Genomic DNA, 21090 nt, shown 5'->3' with positions numbered 1-21090 from the left:
CTCTTTGATCTCCGGCAAAACTAACATAAAATGCGACAGAAACAAAATGAAAATCAATCCAAACAGCTTGCCAACATCATTTTTGCCGTTCCATGTATACCATTACTCCCCAAGCCTGCACAAATTGAGTCATTTTATTCATATTTAGTTTCTTTTGTCTTTTATTAGCATATTTGGTATTGGAGTAATCCAAAAGTAATTGAAAGTAATCCAGTTAAAGTAACCCTACCCAACCCTGTTGATACGGGTAATCGCGCCGGAATATTTCAAATGCTATTCAAAATTCCATTTTCCATATGTGCGCTTCAAAACACATTGCAATGAATTTAGCAAAAAGTCATCAGACGGCATCCATGGAACATTGTGTACAACAAAACCAAGCGTACCCCGCGCAATGCAAGTTGTAAACAAGTATGTTATGATTATAATTTCTTTTTCTACCATGGAGCTGTTTTTCCGCCACCAAAGGTTCCAAGCGAGTGCTCCCAAATTAAACAAATAAAACAATTTGTGGGATCCGAGTTGTGGGATTGCTTATTAAAAAGCTGAATCTCATCCAAGATTTTGATTTGCTGCATTAAATCAAAAATACATGAAGGCAATTGTTGTTATAAGCAAAATGTTGTGCTTTGTTAGAGAAAAAAATCATTTTATCAGGGTGACGAGTCTTAACAGGGGAACACTGTAAATGTCAAAAACTATTTATGAAGTGTCGGTTATTTCCTTTGTTTAGGAAAGGTTTTTATGTATTACATTTATATTTTTATAAGTAACTGCGAATGTGTGTCACTTTAATCTCAGAAATTGTATTTGGTGTAGGTAGTATGAATGAATGAAAACTTTATTTCGAACATTATAAAATAAAAACAGGACAAAAATAATGACTTCACAACAAAAATAATGTTAACATACCATGTTCGAAAAGGTGTAGTAAGAAGCAGACGCTTATTTTCCCTACCCCTTCGTCTTCCCAATTAAATACATTTTACAGATAGCTCCTCTTGTGCCTAATATAACCAAGTCTCACGGATATACATATTACATAGGTCAGAGATCAATAATTATAATAATAACAATAGTCAGATACAATGTTCCCTCTAAATCGCGCACTGCCCCCACATTCTCAGCGCACAAGAAAATCTAGCCAGCTCACAAAAATCAGGGCCCGAAATTGCTAATTAAGAAGCGAATTAAGTCAAAGTTACAGTGCATGAAGGTAAAAAATACAAGGGTTCCCCTGACGTTATGTTCTAAATGCAGTATTTGGAAGTCAAGGTCAAAATCGAACAAAGTTGAGTAAGGTCAGTAGAGTTTTTCGAGAACCGGCGTCTTCGGCTCGGCTCACTAAAAGGAACCGGCTCTTTTGGGTCCTAAAAGTCTCTTCGGGTTGTTTTTGCTTCTTTAATCCCAACATGACCAAAGATTATGTAAAATTATGCACAAAATGCCTTAAAAGGAAGGGGAAATAGAACAAAAAAGAAAAAAATACCAAAATGAAAAAGTAGTGAAAAGCTGAGAAAAAAAGAAATAAAAGGAAGAGAAAGAAGAAGGAAAAATTCAGAAAAAAGCCAGAAAAAAAGAAAAGAAAGAAACAAAGGAAAAAAAGTAAATAGAGAACAAAAAGAAAAGAGTAACGGCTAGGAAAAAATAAACAATAAGATTTTTTTAAAGGAATTAAAAAAAAGTAGAAAAAACAGGGAAAAAGAAGAAAAGGTTTGTGCTGCATTAAAATAATTTCCAATTATACCAAGTCAATCTTGTTGCCAACATTGTACTTCCACTAAAAAATGTGATTAAATACAGTTGTGTATCGTGGAACCGACTAAATAAGCCCCCCAAAATGTTAGTATTATGCGACAAAAAATACCAGGAAAAAAAAGAAATGGAAATCTTGTGAAAGAATTGTTGTAAAAACAAATGACGTTTGTAGGCCGTACAACCTTTGCAATAATACATTAGTCAATTCATTCAAAAGTGATTTTTTTTTTTTTTTGCATTGCCGAAAACTCAGCAAAATGTAACTTGATGTCAAGTTTAGGACATGTTTGATAATGATTTTGTTGCCACACTTGGGATTGCTGTTGCTCACTGTTGTTTTCAAGCGTTGCTCACCGTGTGAACGCTCAGACCCGTGTAAAATTACAGGGAACATTGGTCAGATATTTTATACACTAATCATCGTAGTACCCATCGATTAAAGGTATAATCCTACTAGATATCATTGTGACACCTATGATAATAACAACAATAGCAATAATATCAGTTATGATATAATAGTTACAATAACAAAAAGGTTAACTATAGTTATAAACACAGTATTCCCAGTCCCTAGTATCACTCATACGCCATTTTCTTCATCTCTGTATTCTGCCAGCAATGTTTTTTTGTACTTATAATTGAACACGTGAATAGTTGGACATTGTTTGATCTCGTCTTGTAAATTGTTCCAAAGTTTGACTCCACACACAGACACACACATACTTTTCCTGGTTGTTCTCACCTTTGGGATTTCGAATTTACTACAGCCCCTTAAGTTATAACTTCCCTCTTTCTGAGTGAATAATTTTTGGATGTTTTCTGGCATTGTGTTTTTGTTGACCTTAAATAGCAGTTGTGAAGTGAAAACAATTACAAAATCATCCAATGTTAATAATTTGGACTGCGGGAATTAAATATTAGTATGATCGCGATATCCTACCCTGTGTATGGTTCTAATTGCACGTTTTTGGAGGATCAAGAGGGGCTGTAGTGAACTTTTGTAACTATTGCCCAAGACTTTTGCATAATATGTTAAGTATGGCAGAACTAGAGAGCAATATAATAAATACATTGCATTAGAGTTTAAAATGAATTTGGCTTTATTAATTATTGAAATGCTTTTAGATACCTTAGTTTGTATGTGTCTGATTTGTGTTTTCCAGCTTAATTTATTGTCTATTATGTAATAGTAGTAGAAGGCATTTGTTGAGCTTTTGAGGGAGGAAACAAATCTGGCATTCGACCAATAAGAATGGCTCTTCTTTCGTATAAATTCAGGGTTTTTTACATGCTCGGAGATTAATTTACGGTGAAGCCAGTCAAAATATTTTATGACAATGTTTCTCCGCCACATTATTCTACAAGATTTCAAAAGATTGGTCATTATAGCAGGACAGCCTTTGCAGAGTATTTGTGCTGTTTTTTTCAAGGGATTGACACAGGAAGTGCAATTATCCTACATGGCAGTAGGTGGCAGTGGATCAGTTTTACCATACAGGTACAAATTTGGGTTTATGAGGTTTTTTTTGAAGATTTTTTTTTAACATTGTATCCCAAAATCGTGTTCCACGGGAAAATATTTTGTCTAATTTTATACAATTCTTTGTTGTTTTTTTTACTCAAAAACCAAATAAATTAAAATGTAATTTTAAAAAGTGTGTTACCCTGGCACGTAATTTTACTCATTTTCAGAGACATTTGTATTATTTACTAGCAAAGCAATTTAAAGTACAATAAAACTAGCAAGACCAAATTACTGTACATCTTATGATGCTTTTATTCAAAAGGAGCAGCACATAGACTTCATTTTTAAGTTAAGATAAGACAAACTTTTTTATATGCTAGAGTTTATGTATTTCTTTCTTGCCCTGCCAATCAAATGATAAGTAAGATGTAGGCACATTCATTTGTGAATCCGACACAAACCTCAGCGCACGTCACTAGATTAAAGATTCATGGGATATGGAAAAAAATCTGTGTATGATTGATGCCAATTAAAATGCATTGGAAAAGTCTGGGAAAAAAATAATTTATGCATTTTAGGTCTGACCCAAATTTCTGTTCGGGCTCGGGTCGGGTTTAGGTTTGGGCTTGAAATCCTACCTTTGAGTGGGATAAAAGACAATTAAAAAACAATTCTATACCAAAGTTTGTATATTGGATTACAATTAGAATTGTTTTATTTTCATTGATAACAATCTTGTGGAACATTGTATGCAACAAGATTAGAAAATGGCATTTCCAGGGTAAAACATGTAAATATAAAAACTGAAGTCAAAAAAGGAAAAAAAAAATTGGCAACAACAAAAACATCCTCTGCTGTCTGGTAATCCTGGAAGGGGGGGGATACCTCATGTGCGGTCCCTTCTCAAGGTTTCTTCATTTTCCTCATGTTGAGGTTTTTTGAGTTTTACCTTGCCCTCATGTTGGTTCCAGATCAGGGGATGTTGTAATAATAGTCTGAAAAAATAGTCTGCGTAATCCTGTGAAGCCCTTTGAGACTCTTTGTGATTAAGGGCTATACAAATAAAAATGACTTGACTTGACTTGAAATGAACTCCCAACTGTCACAAGATATATTCTTTATATAGATAAGTAGTATAAGTAGTAGAAGTTTTGTGCATTATTTCAGAGTTGTGGTGTCCCTGGGGAAGAAATTGTCCCTGATATTGTTTGTCCTAATCTTAAGGAACTTGCAGCACCTACCAAGCGGGAGACAGGTCAAAGAGGTGGTCGTCGGGGTGGGAATTGTCTTTTATAATTAAACGGCTCTGCAATAGTATTACGAGCCTGCAACGTCTTCTAGACTGGGCAGAGAGCAGTCGATGATCTTTTAGGCTGTGTTGATTACTCTTTTAATGTTCTGTCTCTCCTGTGCTGTGCTCCCAGCATACCAAACGGTGATGCCAGATGCCAAAATGCTTTCCACTGAGGCTTTGTGAAGGACACCAGCAACTTCTGTTCCAGGTTATTCGCTGCTCGGCTAATTGTTTTCCTTCTCTGCGATGTCGGTTCATGTATTTGTAAATCTGACAGTGCCTCAACAGTTTAATATTGCTTTCTTGCCCTGCCAATCAAATGATGAATGATATGTAGGCTCATTAATTTGTAAATCTGACACAAACCTCATAGCCCGTCACTGAATAAAATATATTTTCTCGGGATTGGGAATAAACCTGTCTATAATTTAGGCCTATTAAAAATGTATTGGAAAAAGCCTGGGAAAAAAGGGGACCCATACATCCCCTCAGAATTATTTCTACAAAAAAGGTTTCTGGCTTCCACAACACACACAAAACTATCTTTTTAATCGCAGGGGGCCTAAAACTGATCCCTGTGGAACACTGTATGACAGTTAGGTAGTGGGGGATTAGAGATAAAACCAAATTTAAATAATCCAGCCCGACCCAACCCAGTCTAAAGCCGACAAATTAATTTAATTTAAGAGACCAAGCCCGAAGCAAACCTGATATTTCATATTTTTTTTGGAAGGACTTTTAAAACATTTTAATTGTGAGGAAAAGAGCTTTTCTCTTAATGACTTAAAAAAAAAGATCCACCTGTCATTGTTCTTAGTTTGTTTTTCCTTGTGGAGGATCAACACGCTTAATGGATTCCATCTCCCTTTCGCGCAATGTCACCCGCGGACGTGCCGAGTGCCAATCAAGCGAAAGAAGGCCCAAACCAGAAGTAATGATTGACATTTTAGGTCCAGCCTATGATTCAGTTAGGGCTCTAGTGAGGTTTGGCCTTTGGCTTAAGACACAGGTGTCAAACATGCGGCCCGCGGGCCGGATTAGGCCCGCTAAGGGATTTAATCCGGCCCGCGAGACAACAGTCAGAGAAGCGCAAGAGAAAAACAAGCTGCAGGTTGAAATATGTCAACTTGATGTTGCCAAAGCCAGGTGCCTCTCACAAAGACACTGTACTTGCATTTATTTCTCTCTCTTCTCTCTCTCTCTCTCTCTCTCTCTCTCTCTCTCTCTCTCTCTCTCTCTCTCTCTCTTTCTTTCTTTCTTTCTTTCTTTTTCTTTTCCACCCCTTTTCTCCCACTCTGTCTCTGTCTCTTTCACTCTCTGTGTCTCTCTTCTTCTCATCCTTTGTTGCTCTTTATCTCTTTCTCTCTCTGTGTCTTTTAACCTCTTTTGCTGTAACTTCCTTTTGTCATTTTATCTCTTTTCTCTTTCTCTCTTCATACCCTTCGTGCTTTCTTTTCTCTTTTCTCTCCTTCAGTCTTTCTATTTCTCTTTGGATTTCTTTCTTCCTCTCCCTTTCTTTTCGCCCTCTCTCACGACTTTTTATCTCTTGTTCCTCACGCTCTCTCCCTCTCTCTTTTTCTTTCTTTGTTCCGCCCTCTCTCCTTCTCCCTCCCTCTTTCTCTTATTTCTTTACCTCTTTTTCTTTAATCTACTAGTCCGGCCCCCGACAGAATGTTTGTTCTATCGTGTGGCCCCCGAGCTAAAATGAGTTTGACACCCCTGGCTTAAGATCTTCTCCCAATAAAATGCTTTTTTTCTATTACAGTTTTTATATTCTTATTGTTCTTCACTAGACACAAGCCTTACCATACGTGACTGAATTAAACGTAAAAAAAGAAAAATTATTATTAGTTCAATTTAGTAGCGCTTGTGCCTGAGATGTTTTCAATTAAAGAAAAAGTGTACCTTTCTATTCCAAGACAGCGATGATAATAAACTCATAAGAGTTCGTTGTAGGAATTTTTTAATTACCGGAGAGAACCCCTGAGCACAATAACGTAGTTTCAGAATTACTGCAGTGAAGAAACCTGGACAAAAACCCAGGAGGGGCTTGGAAGTAAGTGTGTCTTGGAGTTTTTTGTGTGTTTGTGTGTTTTCATACCGTTACACCAGGGGTTGAACAGCACATAGATGTCATTAGCCGGGTCGTGTGCAGAAATGGAACGTCCACCGGGGCTTTCCGTCTCCACCTGGAGCCGATAGCGTCCGATTGCGGCATCGGCCGAGGAGCTAACAAGCAGCTTCATCCTGGAACTGTCCAGTTCCACCGGGAGGGCTTGCCAACGTTTGTCATCCCCCAACTCATCCACAAGGGGGACAATGACGTGTGTTCCCTTTGACACCGTCGGTACAGGCCCTATGGCAGAGGTGTCAAACTCATTTTAGCTCTGTGGCAACATTAGAAAAACACTCACGGGTGCCGGATTAGTAAATTAATGACATACAAAGTGTGGCCTATCTGTCGGGTTAGGGACCTTCCTGTGGCTCACTATTAAATTATAATTATGAATTGGGGGTGTAAGATTTGTTATAAAACCATAATTGACGTTATTTGGATTTAGTTCATTTCCACTACAGCAAGCATGGAAAACTCAGTTCAGCTCGGGGGACCGATCTAGAAGTTATTTTTTTCAGGTGGCTCCGATCAGTAAAAAAATGTAAACGCCAAATATATAACTTCGTTTTTCATTATTAAGCTGGTAGAGAAAATTACTTTAAATTATTTATCCATCCATCCATCCATCCATTATCTGTACCGCTTATCCTCAGTAGGTTCGCGGGGGTGCTGGAGCCCATCCCAGCCATCTCCAGGCAGTGGGCAGGGGACACCCTGAACTGGTTGCCAGCCATTCGCAGGGCACACAGGGACAGACAATTCGCTCGCCCATTCACACCTACGGGCAATTTGGACCGGCCAATGAACCTGACATGCATGTTTTTTGGAATGTGGGAAGAAACCGGAGTGCCCGGAGAAAACCCACGCAAGCACGGGGGAGAACATGCAAACCCCGCACAGGAAGGCTGGTAGCTGGATTTGAACCCATGACCTCAGAACTGTGCCGCACACGCGTTAACCACCGCGCCGCTGTGCTGCCCGCTTTAAATCATATTTATCTAATTAAGAATCTAATTCTGTGGTTACCCATTCGGCCAGTGGGTAGGGCTCCCAGTTTCCCACCCCAATTAATTCGAAATAGCCCATTGTGTTTTGCATGTATAATGAAGGAAGCAATATTCTAAACATATTTTTAGCTTGAAATTATCATTTTTTTCAGGTTGTTGATATGGATAATGATTGATCAATAGGAAATTAACAAGTGGTTTGATACCTACTAACTATGTTTATCTACAGGGTTGGGTAGGGTTACTTTAACTTGATTACTTTCAATTACTTTTGGATTACTCCAATACCAAATATGCTAATAAAAGACAAAAGAAACTAAATATGAATAAAATGACTACATTTTGTGCAGGCTTGGGGAGTAACGGAATACATGGAACGGTAAAAATGATGTTGGCAAGCGGTTTGGATTTATTTTCATTTTGGTTCTGTCGCATTTTATGTTAGTTTTGCCGGAGATCAAAGAGATCAAAGCCAGGAGAGAAAGCTTACCACGTTTTGTGAGTCATAATTTTATTCATATTTAGTTTTTTTTGTATTTTATTAGCATATTTGGTATTGGAGTAATCCAAAAGTAATTGAAAGTAATCAAGTTAAAGTAACCCTACCCAACCCTGTTTATCTACATGACAAGGAAAATTGAATCAAACAAAATAATAAAGGACATTGTTGACAAGATGAATAAAAATATGTTTGTGTCAATTGTCATACGGCTTCGAATTAAAAAATAAATGAATAGACAATAAGAGTTTTGTCTGGCTGGGCTACTTAAGAAGATACAATACTCCAACTCCAGACTCTTTGCTGACCTCTAGCAGCAGGAAGGAGCATGTGGTCTATCCATCCATCCATTATCTGCAAAGTTTATCCTCAGTAGGGTCGCGGGGGTGCTGGAGCCCACGCCAGCTAACTTCGGGCAGTGGGCAGGGGACACCCTGAACAGGTTGTCAGCCAGTCATTAAGAGTAAATGGTCAATGTTTGTACTTCTTCGATCTCAAAAAAGGAGTCCGGCAAAGGGACTGTTTAAGTCCCCTCGTTTGCAATTAGAATAGAACCAATGGCGGAATCGTTAAAACAAAATGAGCAAATCATATTCTCCATATGAGATGAATATGGAGTAGAGCATAAGATATTGCTGTATGCAGATGACTTGTTACTAATCTGAAAGAGCCCTCTGTATCATTACCACCACTGTTGGAGAACCTAAAAATATATGGAGAAGTTGCTGGGTATTTGACTAATGAGAGCAATTCAGTCTCAATGATGATAACAGGAAATTGTCCAACAGAGGTTACAAAAATTTTCGATTTCAAATGGACAAATAAAGGGTTGAAATATTTGGAGGTGACTATTGCACCACATTCCACACAGCTGTTTGGTGCAAATAATGGGAAATTGATGAAGGAAATGAAGAAAGATTTGTAAAGATTTTGCCCTTAAGACTTATTGGGTGTCAAGGTTGCCATGGCGCCCAATTGGTCCCAGCCGTGTGGCGCCGGGTTCTGTCGCGGTTGCCACGGCGCCCAATTGGCCCTGCCCATGGACACCGGCTGAGACGCGTTGATTGCTCCTTAGGAGTACTTAAACGCGGTCCTTTGAGCCGTTAGTTGAGCGTCTGTGAAACTTCTGCAAGACTCCTGTTAAACTCTGTGAAATGCCTAGTCTGTCAATTTGCCTGCGTTTGATCCTGTTTTATCTTTGGCCTGATTTGTTTGATTTTTACCACTCTTTTGTTTGGATTTCAATCCACTTCTGCAAACATCGATCCCCGGATCGAGTGTGCGCGCATTCCTCCTCTCCCTAATAAATTGTGAGTATGTTACACTATTGGGTTCTCAATCATTTTCCTGCCCTGGTTCGTGACATTGGAAGAGTAGAAACAATTAGAATGAACATATTACCAGGACTATTATTTCTGTTTCAGTCTCCTCTTAGTCTGATTCCGAACTCTAAATTTAGAGTGTTAAATACATTGATATCAAAATTTATTTGGCAAAATAAGAAACCAAGAATTAAATGTAAAACCCTTTTAGCTTCCAAAGATAAAGGGGGCTTGAATCTACCCAATATTAGAAATTATTATTGGGCAGCTCAAATTAGAGCTTTTATTATGTGGATTTCTAAACACAAAGACAAAGAAGCTAAAGCTTCGATAAATATATGCAAAGAGACCCCGGTCTTGTTTATTTGATTTTCAATCCCGGTGCTAACTGATTATTTCCAATCACTGGGGATGAGAAAAGTCATTTAGTAGCAAATTAAGGTTAAGAGCGACATCCACCCTGAAGGATTTTATACATTTTACTATAAAGGATTTTATACGATTAAATACAAGTTACATTTATTGAGTGCAATGAAGATTTTCACCGAGTAGGCTTTAATTCAATGACAGGTCACGCTGATCCGAAAGTGGAATGTTTTGGCTGGGGAATTTTGATAACAGGACTCTGACGGGGGATGGCAGGTGATGTTTGGAGAACAAGGCCATGATGACGTAGAAACCCTCGGTGTTGTTTTGAGTTTTTCCAGACATCGAGGCAAGGTGGTGGAGCCGTGGAGCCCACTTGGGGGCTTTCCTGGCATGCCCATGGGAGGAACCGGCACACCAGCTTGCTGGAAAAACGTGGGCCGAGGGAAGAAGCGAGAAGAACGAGAGAGGAGGCTTGACAGAGACTCGAGCGACACTAATTCAGCTAATTCGACCATATTCGATGGATTTCACTTAGTTAAATTATTTAAGAAATTAAATCTGCCCCCGTGTCTCTTGGTCATCTTTTCCATCAAGAAACGAGCGTGCATTGTGAGGTGAATGTAAGTTGTGTTTGGTTAATGGAGTCAGATAACTAATTTGAACAATTTGGTAAGTAGTACATTATAATTATTAATTCCCAACTACCCACCAACCGAGAGTCCGATTGTAAACAGCGCGTCCGTGACTTCTAATTTCTCTGGTTGATAAATGGTAGTCGGAAAATACAGCTAGGTTGATTGCCTTGGGAGTGGCATCTAGCTTTGGCAACAAGAAATCGACATTTTTAAAACTGCAGGTTATTGTTTGAAGTGGGGCTGCTGATTTTGTCTCTTGTGCTTCTCTCAGCATTGGGCCTGATTCGGTATGTTAGACACCCCAAGGGAGTTCAACGGAAGTTGGCGTTCCCGTTCCGCCTCAGAGATCGGCCCGTCAGGTTTTTGTAGTGTTGCCGCACCCGAATTCCGATGACTTTGCTCGGACACGACCGATGGGGAGTGGAACCGGGAAAGCGTTGCTATAGCGACGACAAACAAATATTTTCCGTAGTAGAAGGCTTGCTCGCAATGAATTCAACTCAGACCGTAATCGTCGTACGGTGGAATGCTAGAAAATGACGACGGCCTCTTGACAGTTTCACCGAGAGGCGGACTCACTTTTTTTTGTATATAGGGTTCGCATCGCTTTTTCATGCCCAAATCCAAGCACTTTTCAAACACTTTCAAGGCCATTTTTCGCAGTACTTTCAAAGGAAGAAATCCTGCGCTGATCAAAAGAACGTTTTTTGTTGTTGTTGTCTTTATTAAGTAAAATAAAGTTGCTATCTTTCTGCTATCACATACTTTGTGCCATTCTTATAAATGATCTATGATCTTTTTGTCATTGGACTGCTGTAAACTGACATGAATTCTGCAATTCTGCTTCAAAGATGTTTCCAAACATGGAAAATGCTCCATAAACACAGAATAATGAGCCAAATTTGGACACATTTTAATTGACTGCTGACCTTTTGCTTTTTGTTTTACCTAAGATTACTTTAACTTGATTACTTTCAATTACTTTTGGATTACTCCAATACCAAATATGCTAATAAAAGACAAAAGAAACTAAATATGAATAAAATGATTAAATTTTGTGCAGGCTTGGGGAGTAACGGGATACATGGAACGGTAAAAACGATGTTGGCAAGCTGTTTGGATTTATTTTCATTTTGTTTCTGTCGCATTTTATGTTAGTTTTGCCGGAGATCAAAGAGATCAAAGCCAGGAAAGAAAGCTTACCACGTTTTGTGAGTCATCATTTTATTCATATTTAGTTTTTTTTGTCTTTTATTAGCATATTTGGTATTGGAGTAATCCAAAAGTAATTGAAAGTAATCCAGTTAAAGTAACCCTACCCAACCCTGATTTTAATTTATATTCGTTTACGTGTTTTTTAGAGGATCAGTGTCTAAAGTGGTGAAAATAGAATTGTAAATAGTTAATTATTTTATATTTGATCATTTATTGATAGCACTGAAGAGTTACATATTTCAATGTATATTTTATTGTTTTGCATTTTCAGGGATTTTTTTGTTGTTGTTCCACTTTAAATAAGTTCAGTGTGTAAAAAGCTAAACTAGTTTTGTATTGTACAATTTTGGGAGGGAGATCTGAGAAAATTTTAATACATAATCCTTGTTATTTTTAGGGATTCCATGCAAAACATTTTGAAATTACTAATTACTAAATAGTTTGGTGCATAATGTTTTATTATTATTGATAGTATATTATCTAGATTGACAGAAAGATTGACATAGTGCACTTTCGCAAAAATTAAGATTTCATATGATTACCTGGGGCCCCTAAACTATCGTCTCGGGGCCACAAATGGCTCACGGGCCTTGAGTTTGAAACCCTTGTCTAAGAGGGACAGTGTAATATTTGACATTTACCGGTAGATGTCTCTGTATTGTTTAGTGCAACCAAAAATGAGTGTTAAAAAGCACAAGGAAGGCTACAAACTACGGAGGCTCAAATTGACCAAACGGCACTATTTTTCTTCTAATTTTTCAGCTTTTCAGGAAAAATTGGGGTTTTGGGGGTACCCGTAGCAGCAAGATGTCGGACAGTTATGTCAGCTCCCTCTAGATGAGGCTTATGTAATGTAATATAAATACACATTTCTTGACCTACGATTATCTTAAAAAAAGCACGTTTTTATGATATCTCATGTATTTTTGCTTATTATTCAGATCAATATTGATTTGTTTTTTTAATGAATGCATGCTTTTTTTTCAAACCACTAGTAGGCGCTCAATAAGATAAATCTTCACACTTTTTTTAATAAATGTAGCAATCCATCACAAGTAGTATTAGTACACCTTTTCTAAAAGACCTTGTCAGTGAATGTGACCTCAATGATCTTTAATAATTATATACTGTATACCGTAAATTCCGGACTATAAGCCGCTACTTTTTTCCCAAACATTCAACCCTTCGGCTTATTCAATGATGCGGCCAATTTATGTATTTTTTCTAACCGACGCCAGCGGCGCTCGAGTACAAAAGGTAAGATGGCGCTCGATTACAAAAGGTAAGACTTAGACCGGTGGAATATATGCGAGTGTGCTGCTAGCGTGTTTTTGAATAAAGGAGCGTAGGACGACGTCTATATGACAAAGTCTCTTTCCCATACTGGGGAGGACGACTTTAATGACGTCAGTTATAGGGAGGAAGATGAGCACAGTTTACCATGATTTTTACAAGTACCGTATTTTTTTTTTAACAGACCTGTTTCCTTGTGTTGCGAGCGTGTTGCTAGTAGCGTTTTGCTACCCTTCACAGACACGGTTTGGGATGAAAGTGATAATATTTTTATTAAAGCTTTGAAAAAATAAGCTCTCGGTGTACCGTCTTGTTTTGTAAATATGTGTAACCATGTATAATATGTATTTGCAACTGTATATTTTTGTAATGTATTTATTTTAGAGACTTATTCTTATATGTTTTCCACGGGCGAATCAAAATAAAGGGGCGAATACTACGGGGGCTGATGGGAAGTGGAGTAAAGTTGAGACGTGTTTGTGGACGCAGCAGACAATAGTGGATATATATTTTTCCCACTCTTACCTTTGGAAATATATTTTTTTTTTTCCTTGGATTATTTTCAACGGGACCCGGACTCTGCAGGTCTGCGTCATATCTTAAGTACCGGTATCATTTTGCGTTCAATTTGCCGGCTGTTGTTTTGGACTGTGTACTTCATATTAAGTTACAATTGCAGGACTCAAAGTCGGATTTGGGTTAATTTCGTGATTGTGTTACATATATTAATGTGGGCGCATGCGGCTTATATGCAGGTGTTGCTTGTGTGAGTATAAAAGCGGTTATCCTCTTAAAATGTGGTGAGTGCGGCTTATAATCAGGTGCGCTCTATAGTCCGGAATTTACGGTAGTTCATGCATTTTAGCTTATAATTTATATCAAGTTTTTCTTAAGGAGCCGCTAAATAGTACACCCTGTTCCTTTAACAATGAGTAGTCAGACGAAAAATAGGGGATAATAATCTAATGGTTTACAATTCAGGTTTACAGCAAATATGATGTGCCTTTTTACCTAAGCAAATTGTGATTTTTTTTTTAAGGCACACAACTGTGGAATTGTTTTTGCTACTAAGTGTTTATGGAGATTGTTTTTTTAATTTGAAAACAAAAAAAAAACCTAAGAAAAATCTTAACAATCTCCAAAAAAGAGTTTATCATACCATTTTTCTGCCAGACATCATTGACCTTTGTGAATTGTTTCTCAAAAAAATTGAGAAAAAATCCAAACAATGCAATTAGTTTCGGGTGGGAGAAGAGCTCTAGCACAAACTATTGTCTTTCTGTGTACACCCTGTTGATTCATGCTTAAAAAAATCCCTCTAATACTATACTGATTTATCATTTGAGAAGAGGACTGCGAAAAAAATAACAAAAATACTACCAAACGCTGTTGTCTTTGTTTTCTCACAAGTGTACAACCCAAGGCCTGCATCAGCAATTCTGCCTTTACTTGATAAATAAGTCAGTCTGGGTACCCGCTGTACATTCCCTTTTCATGTATTATTAAATTTGTAGGCTTTGTCGCCATGTAAATAAAACACAGCATCACACTGATACTTTACACATCCTGCAAAAAACAAGTTAAACATTGACATTGGAAACGTTCTGAACCGTTTTTTCTCACTTCACTACCGATACTCGTTGATACGGTCCAGGGTTGGGTAGGGTTACTTGAACTTGATTACTTTTAATTACTTTTGGATTACTCCAATACCAAATATGCTAATAAAAGACAAAATAAACTGAATATGAATAAAATTATGACTCACAACACGTGTTAAGGTTTCTCTCCTGGCTTTGATCTCTTTGATCTCCGGCAAAACTAACAAAATGCGACAGAAACAAAATGAAAATAAATCCAAACAGCTTGCCAACATCATTTTTGCCGGTTCATGTATTCCGTTACTCCCCAAGCCTGCACAAAATTTAGTCATTTTATTCATATTTAGTTTCTTTTGTCTTTTATTAGCATGTTTGGTATTGGAGTAATCCAAAAGTAATTGAAAGTAATCCAGTTAAAGTAACCCTACCCAACCCTGTTGATACTTATACCACCTTAAAATCCCGACATCATTTTAATTATGATCGTGATTGATTGTTTTCACTTAATAGAATAGAATAGAATAGAATAGAATAGAATAGAATAGAATAGAATAGAATAGAATATACCTTTATTGTCATTGTTACAAAATGGGTTAACATATTGTGACAACGAAATTGGGCTTGACACTCCAGTTTCACACATCCACAGTAAGGTAAAAAGCCAAGAAGATAAAGGAACAGAGAAGATAAGGTTATAAAACAAGGAGGATAATATTAATATTGCTCCAGTTTCCAGTTTCTGAATGTTAAGTGGTCACTGGAGGGCAGCCTGTGTTGAAGCGGGCTACATATCCAAGTACCGAGACCTCAAAGGGATATTGTGTCTTATTTAGCGCCTCCTAGTGGTTAAGAAAATCTTATTTGTTTAAAAGAAAACAATATTGATTTGAATCATAAGGGAAAATACATAAACTCTAATATATTTCTTAAAATACTTGTTGGTGGAGGAATCTGTATTTATTAGAATAGGATGAGGCTCACTAGCTGACATATTTGTATGATTAAGTGTACCCCTCTTTTTTTCTTGTTCTTTTCTTCTTCTTTCTTTAACTTTTCTTTTTTTCTGACTTTTCCCTTTCTTGTCTTTCTTTGATTATTTTTGACCTCACTTTATTCTTTTTTGGGGGGTCTCTTTTTTCTCCTTTTTTAAAATTCCCATTTGTCATCTTTTTTCTTTCTTTTTCTATTTTGCGATTTCTTCATTTTTCTTTCTGTCTTCCCTCTTTCACACTTTTCCTACTTTTCTTTTCTTTTTTTCTCTTTTTCCATGTTTTTCTTTTCAGTTTTCCTGTATCTTTCTTTTTCTACTCTTCCCATTTTCCTTTATTTTTATTTGTTTTCTCTTCTTTTCTTTTTTCTCTTTCAATCATGAAAGGCGCGGCAAAAACATGAAGGAAAAACAGTACATTTTGGTCACTTTGCGTCTACGTAGTTTGTATTCTTCCTCATGCTTTTAGCACTCATTTTTGGTTTCATTACACAATACAGTACAGCAAGTTCTAGTTACACACTGTACCTTTAAAAGTGTTGTTATTAGCACGTTTTTTTTTCATTTAGCACCTTCTACTGGTAAAAGATCATATTTTAAAAAAAAATATATTGATTTGAACAAGAAGCACAAAATACATGATTTGCCATATGATCGTGCATTTTTTGTAAAATACTTGTAGTTCGAAAAATGTATATATTTCTAACATATCATGATCCTTACATAGAGGGAGCCTACATGATTGACTACCATCTTGCTGCTCAGGGTACCCCAAAAATTAAAAACCTTGAGAAAAGCTTTGCAAAGAAATGAGGAAAAAAGAGTTTAGTTTTAATGACTTTGAGTCCCTGTAGTTTGTAACCTTCCTTGTGCTTTGTAACAGTCGATTTTTTGGTTTTACTACATAAGAAGGTAACATCTAGTAGTCAACATATTAGTTTTATTTTTTTAAATGTTTGCTACAAGCACTGATACTTATAATAATAATAATAATAATTTCCTTTGTATTGTCATTCTTTGTAACAATGTACACAGAACGAAATGTCGATACACCTGACCCGTTGTAGCGAGCCGATGCAGCCGCAGCCAACAGAGGGCGCCGCCATTTTACCAATGTTATAAGTCTTAGGTATGACTCGGCCGAGGCGCGAACCAGCGACCTCCCAGTCTCAAAGCGGGCGCCTTAAGGTATCAGTACTTCTCCCACCCTTTATTTTTATGTATTCTATTTAAATAATATGTCTCCTTTAAGAAAAAAATCATTAAAATATACAATGTTTAAAACATAGGTTATAGCAAAGAATATGTCTTCAATACTATTGTCTATAATTTCTAAAGGTAATTTTATATTCGATGGGCGGGAAAACGCTCTCTAGAGCCAACTTTTTGTTCATGGTATAAAAACGTTGAATTTTCTGGAATATATTTCTTTACAGTGTATTAAGTGTTCTACAGTCCACTCAAAAACCCACTAGAGACTACTTGACTGAAATTGAGGGGGTTGATGCTGCACTTTAAAGAGTTTTATTCTAACGATTAAGATTCGACTCGCGTTCCCAAAAAGCCGTTTCAGCAATTTTGGAAATGTTCGAGATCCAATTTAAAGTTCACGAACCAGCACAGTAACCTTTGTCCTCAATTACCGATTGTGAATCGATATAGCGCATTTTATTGGGGCAATTAAGTCGGAGTTTGGACACAGAATTGATCCACTTGCTCTCAATTTGTCTCAAGAAGATAAAACTCCAAACGTTAAAATGCAAGCCCAACCCATAAAGAGAGAAAGATTTGAGGAACATCGATACTACTAAAAAAATAAATCTTTGAAACGGCAAAGCGCAAAGAGTAATTACAGCGAAATTTGCCTTAGTACAAAACAATGAGAAGTAGATTAACTTGACACCAGGCCTGAGGATCCAAACCAGTATTAAACTGCCAGCATACATTTATACAGTAATCTCTCATTTTTTACGGGGGTTAGCTTCAACATGGAACTCGCAACAGGCAAAACCTGTGAGGTAGAAACTTTTATGACGACAATGTTCGACTTTTGTTTACTAAACAATGATGAAAGCTAGAAACATACGAAGAGATAAGGGTTCAAGTTGTCTTATCCAATGCCATAGCTAAGGAAATAAATGAGGTGTAGGAGAAATGCCGCCAGCCAACTCCACTTACAGGAAGTGACCAAACTCTCCAGGGGATGAGTTGGCCTAAGGTCGACCAATCATGGTAAAATCACCCCCGCCTCCAAACTATTAAACTCAACATGCGCTCCAACCTCTCTTGCTGCCGGCTCGCAATACCATACCTGTCAACCTGTACGTTTTTGCCGTACAAAGTACGTTTATTATGCATTTTAAGACGTGTACGACGTACAAGAAAATCTGTACGGAAAAACGCAAATTTGTCAACGAGTTCGCCGCGGTAGCCTATCTCGGTGTCGTTTTTATTCGTTGCATACGAAGCGAGCGGTTTGATGTTACGGTGCGCATGCGTCTACCGCCTGGCCATATCCCATCATGCATCATTCCGTGTGTCATGATTGAGCGCAACTGCGGCGGCTTAATTGGCGCCAACAGCCCAGACGGCTGAATGGCTGATACTCTCTTTTTAAACCCCAGGCTTCCAAGAGGAAGTCGTCAGATCGTTATGCGAACTGTTGCCTTTAGCTCAGTAAGCCCTTTCGTCCGACTCAGTTCCTGCCCTGCTTTTTTCTGTCTGATCTTTGTTGCCAACCTCTTTCCGGACCTGACTTCTCCCCGTTCTGCCTGCCTGTTACCTGACCTGTTTTGCCCCGTTACCTGTCTGCCTCCTGCTACCGACCTCGCTTACGAACTCGACACCGACTTTGATCTCCAGTCCCGGCCCACGATTTGATATTCCCGCCTGTCTCCGATCCTCCTCGAGAGCCACGGAAGTGCCACTTTCACACCGCTCGCTCCTTTTGTCCGTCAGCCATCGGATCGTGGAAGCAAGCCTTACTCTCACTCTTTATCAATAAAAACTGAGAAAACGAGCGCTATTGGGTCCTGTGTCCGTTTCTGGTCTGTGACACCGTGGTAGTTGTGTAGTGAAAGGAAGTCCGTCCCTTTTTTTTCGGCTCAACTCATTATAGAGAGTTGGTTCTCAAACGGCTCACTTGCTTTGATGCATTAGACAGTGGAACCTCGGCTCTCGACCATAATCCGTTCCAGAACCCTGTTCGAAAACCGATTTGTTCGATCACCGAAATCATTTTTCCCATTAGAATAATGTAAATCGTTTTAATCCGTTCCAACACCCTGAATGTTTACCATGGATGTTTAACGTAAACATAAAGCTAACCCAGGATAATCGTACGTCCGTGTTATCGTAATCTTCCGTACGAAAGATTACGCTAACATAAACGTGTAAAAATTAAAAAATCAGGTCGTTTGAGTCATTTAGCACCCGGGTCTCCACAACAAGTGGTGAGCGGTTCATTGGAAAGGGGGCTCCGTTCCAATACCCTCAATGTTGGGCTCCGTTCCAACACCCTGAATGTTTAACTTGAATGTTCAACGTAAACTTAAAGCTAACCCAGGCTAATCGTGCATTCCCGTTATCGGAATCTTCCGTACGAAAGATTACGCTAACATGAACGTGTAAAAATAAAAAAAAGGATAAAGAAAAGCATTATGAATAGGATTTCTAACCTTTGTGATGGTCAGCAGAAGGCGCAGGTGGACGACCTCCTTCATATTTTGCTATTATTTCTTTCTTAAATGCAATAGTTGTACGCACTACGTTCATAAACCGAGGTTCCACTGTGTTTTGTTGAAATAGACATTCCTGACAAAGTCAAGAAGCTTTGATGCAATTAAAAAAATAATTTTTATATGCAACAAAAATCCAAAACAGTCCTCACACAAGAGGTGTGTTAAACAACCATAAATTTCAATCGGACGTGCAAAAAGTCAGCACGGCGGGTTTTAAGAAAATGGCTATTTGAACTCGGCTTGGCGCAAATACACCAGCAGTAAAACGCCTTTGAGATGTCGGGCGGCGCCATCGTTTGCCAGCTGGATGTGTCTTTGTGTTGTCACATCAAACGAGGCGGGGTGGTCGGAAAATACAGCTCTTCAATAGTAATCCCCTTTTACTCGTCGGCAAAAAACAATGAAGGGACTAACTAATTACCTCTTCCAAGGAAGGTTGAGCTTTGAAAGGATTAACCTGTGCTTTTATATAGAAATATGATTATATGTGGATGGCCCAATTACTACTGTGCTAGGATAATCTGAGAGAAAGTACCGTAAATTCCGGACTATAAGCCACTACTTTTTTTTACCCATGTATAATATGTATTTGCAACTGTATATTTTTGTAATGTATTTATTTTAGACACTTATTCTGATATGTTTTGCTCGAGGTCCAGACAACGAGGAGACGAGGTAAACCCCACGTGGGGAGTTTCTGGCCCGCCCATGGGAGGAGCCGGCGCACCAGCTGGCGGAAAAAGGCTTGGGCCGGGAGAACTTCAGGAGATCGAAAATGGGAGAACGAGAGGGACAATCGAGAGAAAAGGCTCGACGAAGACTCGAGCGACAATAATTCGGCTAATTCGGCTAATTCGATGGAATTCACTTAGTTAATTTGTTTAAAAAATTAAATCTGCCCCCGTGTGAAAATGTCGGCTATTCTTGTCCATCTTTTCCCAAAAAGAAACGAGCATGGAATGTAAGGTGAATGAAAGTTTGGTTAATGGAGTCAGATAACTAATTCGAACAATTTGGTAAACGATACATTTTTAAATATTTATTTCCTAACATTGTCATAAATGCACAATATGTTTATCCACATATTTTAATGAAATATTTACTTGCTGAATGTGTTTTTTCATATCGGTGTACTTTCCAGCAATGTTCTTATCATACGACATTGCAGATTCAGCTGTGTGCTAATCTTTTGTACATGGACTTCTTCTTTTGACCTTGTAACGTGAGATCCCAGACGTTCCTGTTATTGCTCCGTGTTCCATTTTTGCATACTTACAACCCTCGCTTATAAAAACTGCCGTATCAACATTCTTTGATGCCATTTGGGGGGAGCACACTCCTGGCCTCTTGGTAGGAGAGTGTTTCTCTGATCAATCGGTCCGGAATGCCTTCTGTTTTACTTAATTTTACTTTGAAACTTTTTTATAAATTCCCTCAACTGAACAGCTTCTCTCCGGCTCATTTTTTTTCGTCCGAATTATGGTCCCGGAAATAGTCTTTTTTCTATTGTGATTGGTCAATGTACATTTTTTCCTGGATTCAAAACTTTTTGAGTATTAAGAATGTCAAAATTGGTTCAAATCCAAACTACCAGCCGCCCTGTGCAGAGTTTGCATGTTCTCCACGTGCTTGCGTGGGTTTCTTCCAGGCACTCCAGTTTCCTCCCACATTCCAAAGACGTGCATGTCAAGTTAAATGCCCAGTCCAAATTGTCCCTAGGGGTTTAAAGATTTTTTTATTTTATTTTATTTACTATAAGGGATTTAATATAATACAAATTACATTTGT

General features: G+C 38.1%; 1 protein-coding gene across 3 annotated transcripts in view; it reads right to left on the bottom strand.

Moving 5' to 3' along the window:
• LOC148355614 (protein-glutamine gamma-glutamyltransferase K-like) overlaps window positions 1-21090 on the bottom strand; it is a 79246-nt gene that overhangs the window by 25305 nt on the left and 32851 nt on the right. For all 3 annotated transcript variants that reach the window (XM_088349279.1, XM_088349280.1, XM_088349281.1), the window contains one exon: window positions 6619-6873. In XM_088349279.1, the coding sequence (XP_088205405.1) occupies window positions 6619-6873 (255 nt within the window). The remainder of the gene's footprint in view (window positions 1-6618; window positions 6874-21090) is intronic.

Source organism: Urocampus carinirostris, chromosome 12 (genome assembly GCF_059441175.1).
Source record: "Urocampus carinirostris isolate Australia breed hairy pipefish chromosome 12, RoL_Ucar_1.0, whole genome shotgun sequence".
Lineage (NCBI taxonomy): Eukaryota > Metazoa > Chordata > Actinopteri > Syngnathiformes > Syngnathidae > Urocampus > Urocampus carinirostris.
This window is presented reverse-complemented; position numbering and strand designations above follow the sequence as displayed.